General features: G+C 34.5%; 1 protein-coding gene across 1 annotated transcript; it reads right to left on the reverse strand.

Annotated features, from left to right (window-relative positions):
- Positions 1-1,412: 1,412 nt before the first annotated feature.
- Positions 1,413-7,754, reverse strand: LOC103772121 (sodium channel protein type 2 subunit alpha-like; the record flags this gene model as incomplete). Its single annotated transcript, XM_008939439.1, has 3 exons — positions 7,488-7,754; positions 4,032-4,150; positions 1,413-1,502 (listed from the first exon to the last, which is right to left on the reverse strand). Coding segments are annotated over exons 1-3 (476 nt in total), but the record flags the coding sequence as incomplete, so codon positions are not given.
- Between the last annotated feature and the right edge of the window lie 1,154 nt (positions 7,755-8,908).

The raw sequence follows: 8,908 nt of genomic DNA on the forward strand, positions 1-8,908 counted from the left end.
TAAATGATTCTATGATTCTATGTTATAAGAAAACACAGAGACAGATTATGTTACAATTTCAGAAGTTGTTTCCAAACTAAAAATTTTTCTTGATTGTTATTTTTATGCTGAAATTTTGCTTAGTACCCTGAGCTAGCGATGTGCTAACCCTCATCAGTCCTCACTGACTTCGTTAAAGAGTAGGTGTACCCAGTACTTCATCTTCATCAAGACAGGCATAGTACTAGAATGAAAAGAGTGTTTTCAGATGCAAAATCTTGTGCAAGACTGATCAAAAATATTTACAAATTACAATAAAATTCAGCTACTCATTTTGTCTAAAAAATGTGGTTGAAATATAAAAAGTAAAAATATTTCATTCTCGCATTCTAAGTAACCTCAATTTTCTATCCCCGAATACCATCTTGAATTTTAGGTTGATTTAGATCTTTAATGGAAATTAATTGCAATTAAACTGTTTAAAAAGTTTGAACTGGTTTTCAGACTTGAGCCAACTTGGAACCAAGTTTCCAGTGTGAATTCTTTCAGTTCAATAACTAAAGAATATCTTTCCTGCACAACTTTACTCAACAAATGAGGACTTCTGTATCTAAATGGCACAATATAATGGACATGAAGAAATATTCAACCTAGCAATCTTTATTAAAAATATTTTATGCCAGACATCCTAAATACATGTATGTTCATAGTGAACTCAAAATGAGAATGCCTCCATTGACTTTAATAGCCCTATGATTTAATTTTTGATTACTTAAGATTAAACAGCTATGCATCACTCAAAATCATTAGGAATTAAGAAGAAGCAGAAGCATAAAATGCTATTGCAAAAATTAAGAACCATGAAGAGCAGTGTTTCACACTGTGCTCTACGGACTTGGAACTATCACAATTCTATAGGCACCAAGCAGTGGATGTCATATTGGGCATTTTCTCTTCCTATGGGAAGATTATCCAACCACTTAAATGGTTTTTTAATAGCTTACTTTTCATACAACCTTTCCATTGTTAGATTGTTATAGCTGCACTATGGTGAAGACAGCCATCCATTCTACAACCCCTTTATCTGTAAGGGTCACTGCAGTAGAGATGGAAGAGTGTATTTCCCTGCCTTCTTGCACAGATGTAACATAGAATGCAGTGGAAAATCTTCATATTCCACTCTTTTGCATGGTCATAAGACTAACTTCTAACATTCCCTCTCTAGTACTGCAAACAAAGGATGGACACTGAACAACTTTTAATGAGGCAAGTGTTGTAAAATGCTACACAGAAGAAACTAGCATCAGAATAGCTGCTGAAAGGATATGCCAACGAGGTAGCTGCTACCAGTGGATGTCATCCTAACACAAATTTAATACAGCAGTTTATTTCAGATTACTGAATGTTATTCAAAGAAAATCCATTTAACTTACTCTACATTCTTTGTCCAATCTGGAGGGTTACTCATGGTCATAAATACACAGTTGGTCAAAATAGTGCACATGATAAGCATGCTGAATAATGTATGGCATGAGTTAAGGAATGTAAGCCAGAAAATCTCATAAAAAGAGTATCAAACAACACGTTGCTTTGGCAGATTTCCACTATCAGGAGCTATTTATCTCTCCACTGCTCTGTTAACGTTCAGGGAAAAGCCCTGAATATCTAAAAGTTTCTACAGTCACTGCTTTATAGCTAGAACAGAAAAATCACATACTAAAAATTAAAATTTCTTAGCAATATAAACAACACCCCAACTCTTTATTTTAAAAAGATCTTACTTAATTTTTTTCTTTTGACTAGAAATGTGGAAGTTTGAAGTAGGAGCTTCTAGTTTAGTGGACTAACATAAAAAGCACTTGTTTTGGATGATCTAGACAGATCTGATCTACTTCATGCTTATAAAACACTGAAAACCACATTTTCTTCACTTTTTTCACCATAAAATTTGGCATGTATCAACATTTCTGTTTATCCTTATGATATATATATTGAAAGTTAATTATCACACAGCAGGAGAAAGCATGGGGAAATTTTAGGGAGGAGTATTTTATTATTGTTTGCTTTATATATGTCTTTTGTAATGTAAATGTGGATGGGAAGGCATATGACATTCTCAAAAAAAAGAAATCTAAAAATTCCAGAACAGGTCCAAATCATAAATAATTCCATTGATTTTAACAGAACTGCTCTGGATCTACAAACTTTCACTCTCAGGACTCGTGACATTCTTCTTAGAAATAAAAATACAAGCACAAAAATGAAAACCACACAGATGATGCACAAAATGACCACCTGATGGCACCACCACCTAAAACCAGAAAGAGGACAAAGCACGATTTTGAGTAGGGTTTTAGCTTCTCTAACTAAAATGCAGGTACACACGGTACTTGTAAATAGAAATACGAGTATAATGGGGTGGCAAGTATTATGCGGTTCCCCTCATGAAGTTCTCTTTGTATGTCTACATTGGTGAAAAGAACTTTAAACAACAGTAAATACCTTTGCCTTCTGAACTGTCAAATAACTGTGGCATTACATTCCAAAATCCTTCAGGTTTTCTGCCCAGTAACTATATTTCAAATGCTTTACTCAGAATCTTGCCTTGTTCACATGTATGAACAGAGCAGAAGAGAATGAAATGCATTTTTAAAACCATAAAAAATAACACTGTAAGACTGTTTCACAAGCCTGTATTTTACATAGGCTTTCTAAATCCCTTTGGATGAAATTTCTTAGAGCTGCAAATCCCCACTAGTCTTTCATTAGTGCAGAAATAACTAGACTATACCTTCCCACAATTTTAAACAATGTTTTTTAACATTCTGACTTTAGTGATTAGCACTTCACCACCATCTCAGTCCCATGATCTCCCACTATTCCATGTAAATGAATAATGCTCTGTAACATGCTAAGGAGTGACACATAATTTTTAGTAATTTTAATAAGGAGTGACAAATAATTATTTGTAATGACACCTGTACCAAACAAGTATAAAACAGGTATTGTAGTGTCATGATTGATTCTGAAATAATTTGTAGGCTAGTCATTGATAACATCCAACACATAACAACTATTGTAATTATCAGACTCACATTATATCGACTCAAAAAAATCCTTTCAAGTTTTATTCTACATGACCTTAGGATCCTTATGTGTAATGCTATATACAAAACTACTTTCAGTGTGCTTCTGTTGGGCTCTTGTAAAATACGTGTAGAAACATTTCTATCTGTTCCTCAAGTAAACAGACTTGCTAAATCAAATGCGCTCATTGCACATATCAGCATTTGAGATCAGGAGAGTGGGATGTCTACTATAGCCAGCTATCAAAACACTGAAAAAGACAAAATAATTGGTAAATCACTATGAACATGTAGCTTTGCAAATCTCTACCTGCAATGTGGAAATCTCATGACGTACCTGAAAATTTAAATTAAAACATCTACAGGATTATGAATGTATAATGCGATAATGATCAAGAAACAGAATAGACAGGCAAGATACATATAGGACTGAGAATGTATGATAAAACAAGAAACCTAAGTTGTTTTGTCAACCTATCCTTCTGCAATTGTGATCTGAACCAGAAAACGAAAAGGAATAATCAAACCATATTTTCTCTCTAAATATTCATGCAAGCACAAGCCTGGCATCAAAGATTTGATTTGTGTCAGCAAAGAACTGAAAGTATTTTGAGGAATATATCTATAAATGTAGATGAGGGGAAAAGATGAAAAAGGATGTGATGATTACAGAAAACATAAGAGGGAAGGGAAGAAATACGTGGGAGAAGAAAAAAGACACAGAAAGACATTTTCAAGCACAATGACTGGTTGTCTGGCTTCTTATATTACTATATTTAGATCCATCAGTGAACACAAATGTAAAGAGGGAATAACAAAAAGAATAGAAGACAGAAATAATAGAGAGAAGAGGGACAAAGAGCTCTAGATTACATACTGACCCTGTCACATGTGTCAGAGAATGATTTAAATACTAAGTAACATCTCGTTCACTACAGTTTTAGACTAACCACTTGAAAAGGATATGAATGTACCAAAATCTTAATAGCTATTTTTCTAAGAGGATTGAAAGGAGTTAACATGTACAGGGCAGAGGTGGCACTGAACCGGAATATTGCCTTCCCTTTATTCAATACTATAAAGGTCTGGAAAAAGAAACACAAGATGAAAAAGAGCATTTAAAATATACCAAGTTAGAAACAAATTACAAGTTCAAATCCAGAATAATTTGCATTTCACCATTAATCATATTTGATCAAACTCTTCTTTCATTTACACCTCCCCCAGAATCACAGTCTCCTTGTCCAGTTCACACACAGTCCAGCCAAATTACTGTAAATACAATTACATGAAAAAATTTGAATAAGTTTATTTAGAAATAATAAGTAATCCTAATATTGCTAGGTAGAAAACAAAGATATGTATATAAGGTATTAATGTACTCAATACTTGAAGAATTAGTATACTTTTTGTACCTTATAATATATACACTGAGGAAAGTAACTTAGAAAAAAGTAGAGCATTAAAATGCCAACATTCTCTGAATGAAATAACGAGCATTACTAAGGCAAACAGTACTACAAAGTGATGGAAAATTCAAGAGTGATCTTCATGAAAATAAGGAAATGGAGTATTTAATAACCAGTTTCAAAACATAACACTAATGTACCAAATATTTTTTGCTGCACTCTAAGAAAAGAATAATGTATTGCTTCTCTTTTCAACTATTTCTTGTGAGTTTCACACCTACAATTCTATTTTTCTTCTGCCATGCTTTACCTAATACAGAATTCAGTAATCCATGTGTTTTCACTGTGTCTCCACAGTTTCAGCAATAACTCATGTGTGTTACTAACAGTTAAAAAAAAAGAATTTCTAAATGCAAACGTTTTCTTAAAACCTGGGAAATAAAGAAGGACAAAGCCTTTATCTGACATGCAGTAAGTTTTAAAATTATTTATATTTCCATGCATTTGGGGAAATTCCTATCTATTTCTACCATCTCGTCTTTCTACACAGGGGTGAAAGTTCATGCTCATTGAACATAACTGAATCTAGCTGGCATTGTGGCAGCCCTAAAAGGCCCAAAGGGAAGATAAGTCATGCAAACCTGGAGCAGAGCCAGTAGCTATGATCTGCCTCAGCTGGAATCATACGGCAGCATTTGGAAAGATTATGCTCTACCTTCTGAGCAGGTGTGCCAAATACAGCAGCTGAAATCCTGAAACACAATGCTTCCCCTGCCTGAAATCATAAATTTCAGGACTTCCAAACTGAACATATTTGCACTCCCAGACACCCACTGATTCTCAAGTGATATTTTGGTCCATTATCATCAAAGGATTGGTCTGTAATTTACGTTTTGCTATCATTGCTTTTCAACTCTGTTACTGTTCTTCCTGGACTTTAAGAAAATATGCCCTCCAATCAGAGTTTTTATGTTTTCTGTTCCCTTTACTCTGACAAAACCTCTGATGAAGCACCATTTGTGCAATGCTGACTCATCAAGCCATGCTAAAAAATTAAAATGGAGCCTGACCTAAACCAGGATGTTCAAGATATGCAAAGAACACCAAGAAAAATTATAAGAGAAATTATGATTGCAATGCACGTACAGTTTGGAGTCTTACATCTCCTATTAGAAACCACTCTGCTTTTGGAAAACATGAAGATAACTACTATGCATTTCTCAATCAGGAACAAGCAATTCAGCAAGATTTTACTTCATTTGCACACTTAATTGCAGAATTACTTTTCTAGTTTCCAAAGTATGATAATACATGTGCTAATTTTAGGATTTCCAGTGATGAATTTAGATTTTTACAACTGCAGAACATGGAAACAAGGAAGGGAAGGGATCAGCACTTTGGCCCAAATTCCATTTGCCTTACTTCCAGATTTAAACAGGGTAAACCACTTGAGTAAAGGGAGCAGAACATGATATTAAATGAAAACCTTTTTTTTTTTTTCAAACTTATCTCACAATTCTCCACAGCATGAAGTGAGTTTTATAAGTTCTGTGCTGAACATTTCAGTTACAGCTGATTTCTTTAAAGGTGTTCTGTCTGTTTAGTTTAGTAGTCAAAGTATGTCTATATTGTTATTGTTTCAACTTATCAGTGATGAGGCATTCCCCTAATTCCTGCAGGAAATACCTTCATTTGTATTTTTTTTACTTAGTTCAAGTTCAACGCCTAACAATTACTGGTAGTTACTTCTTCCTCTTTCTTTGAAATAATTTTTTACTTTCATGTTGTGGTGTTTTGGTTTGGTTTGGTTTGGTTTGGTTTGGTTTGGTTTGGTTTGGTTTTTTTTTTGTTTGTTTGTTTGTTTTTTCCTTTTTGTTTGTTTTTCTTTTGTTTTTGTGGGCTTGTTTGTTTGTTTGCTTGCTTTTAATTCCGCTTTTTTTTTTATTTAATTCACTAGCTAATTTCCACAGGACAGAAAAGAAAGTACAAAAAAAAAAATAAAATAAAATTAAGACAGAGAAGTAAAAAAAAAAAGTCTCAGTAATTTCTTCTTGACTGGTACAATAATGATGGCACAATATATATGTTGCCAAAATTTGAAGGACTGGAATTCTGGAGGAAACCCAAGGCCATATGGTCAAAAGTCTCAAGTTCAGCACTTTTGTGCATGGCCACAACAGCTGCTGTTGTTACTTTAATCAAAAACAAAATACGTGTGTTTGTATTTTTTTAAATGAGCATCTCTATAAAATATTTTAATGATCACGGAACATTGTCAGCACTCCAAGAGGAATTCCTACCTCCTTTTTACTTAGGTCTGTCTTTCAAGCACCTTCTTCTTGATAGCAATCAATATAACATATTAATAATATAAATCTATATAATAATATAAAACTAGATATGGAAAAATTTTCACCCAGACTGTGTCATATGATAGGATGACAAGATATACAATGCCTTTATAGAGTACAAAACAGAAGAGGATGATTTCACCATACGCTAAGTAATGGTTTTTCATACTTCCCTATCCTCCCCAGCAACGAGAACACAACCTAGGCTTTCCATGTGACAGTGAAGAAAGTTAGTGAGAAGGTGTCTAGCTACCTTTGAAATAGGTTTCATAATGAAGATCTGCTCCTTCCACATCTATCATACAGCAATTAATAAAATAACAACTCTAAAGATAACCCCTGTGCTGTATCTTCAATACTTCTGTGTGTAAAACACCGGAAGTTACAACTTCTAGTAAAATGCCAGGTATACTAAAAAAAAAAACCAAAACCAAACCCAACTAAATGCATCTTTATGAACAGACTAGGTCCCACAAGCTTCCACTACTAATTTCTGTTCTTATAATTGAGATTTCTGCCAATGAAATCAGCTTCTGGGGGACTGTATTATAATGTATTATATGTAAAGACCAGGTCCAAGAGATCTGAAATACTGTGTCTTTGAGATGGTGCCTTGTATTTTAATCTTCTTAACGTCTGATAGAAATAAACAGCACACTCACTTTTTTATTGATGTAATATGGGTCCATGTCTTCCAAGGGCTCAGACACCATTCCTGGAGGTATGTCGCCGTATATAAATGGCAGTGTCTTTCCTGCCTCCAAGTCGCTATTTGGTTTTGGGCCATCTTCATCATCATCCTCCTTGCGTTCTTGTTTGGATTTTTTAGCTTTTTCTTCATTGATACGCTGCTCAATAGCTGCAAGTGATTCTCTTGTGAAATAGCGGAAGCTGTCAGGTCCTGGTGGTACCAGCACTGATTGTGCCATCTTTTCATCCTGTACGTCTTATTTACTGTTTAGCCTCTCTCATAAAAAAGTGCTAAAAACATAAAAAACAGAGGAAAAATTCAGAGCAACACAAATAGCTACAAACAGTGTAAGGACTATAACTTCAGAGAATTTTCTGTGGGACATCTTGTTAAATTCAGAAATTATCATCCAAGAGGAGGCTGCTGTGAAATGGACATTTTCATTTGTATTTCAAGACAAACCATTTTTCTTTACAGCTGGCTTTTTAGAGTCGTCTTGATGCTATCAATTCTTAAAACATTTGGTTTAAAATTCACTGAGTGCTTGTGACAATAGGTTGTCAATTCTGTAGACAAAACCCTCACATACAATACAGTAACGTCTTCTTGCCTTTATCCAGGGTAATGCTATCTGTTCCAGTGAATAAAGGAAGAGATATTTCCCACCACATTCAGTGTAAGGAATGAACAGTTCTGGAGCGTTTGTGGTTCGGTGTTGAGGAGTGAGACTTGAGACAATTCACCTCCTTGTTACCCTGCAAGCTGCACCTTGGACCAATCCTCCCTCTAGCTATAAGGACCAGAATAATTCCTAGATGCCACTGTTGCCATGTAAAGCCAGAGGGATCAGCTGAAAGCTGTGTGAGTTGCTCTTTCTCTTCTGGTACAAATATGCTGCCTGTGCAGAGCTGCCAGCTCAGGAAACAAGATTTAGACCTAAGCACCTGTATTCAGATCCCCTGCCTGGCAACACACTGTGCACTGGAAGAATTGCTGAATTACACAAAAATTATCTTTAATCATTACATACTGCATTTAGATCTTTAATCATTACATATTGCATTTAGATCTTTAACATTCGATACCGTATCAGTTGCACATATTTTGCAAAATTTTCACTAAACAAGAGCAGAATCATCTCTTCTTAATGCCTTCAGGCAATTGAGTTAAAAAGAACAAGTGGGAGATATTCCCAATGCAAATACTCTGATATGAAATAATAAATGGGATCTCTGCCATAGCCTTCAAGAATTTTTCTCGACTCCTTCTCCTGAATAAGCATATTAAAATACAGCAGATGCAATTAAAAAGCAACAACTTCTAAGACAATATTTGCATGAAACAATTGTAAAATTAAAATTATACAATAGTTAGAAGAGAATCAGCATGATC

This window comes from Merops nubicus, unplaced genomic scaffold (genome assembly GCF_000691845.1).
Source record: "Merops nubicus isolate BGI_N331 unplaced genomic scaffold, ASM69184v1 scaffold48534, whole genome shotgun sequence".
In the NCBI taxonomy this organism is placed as follows: Eukaryota; Metazoa; Chordata; class Aves; order Coraciiformes; family Meropidae; genus Merops; species Merops nubicus.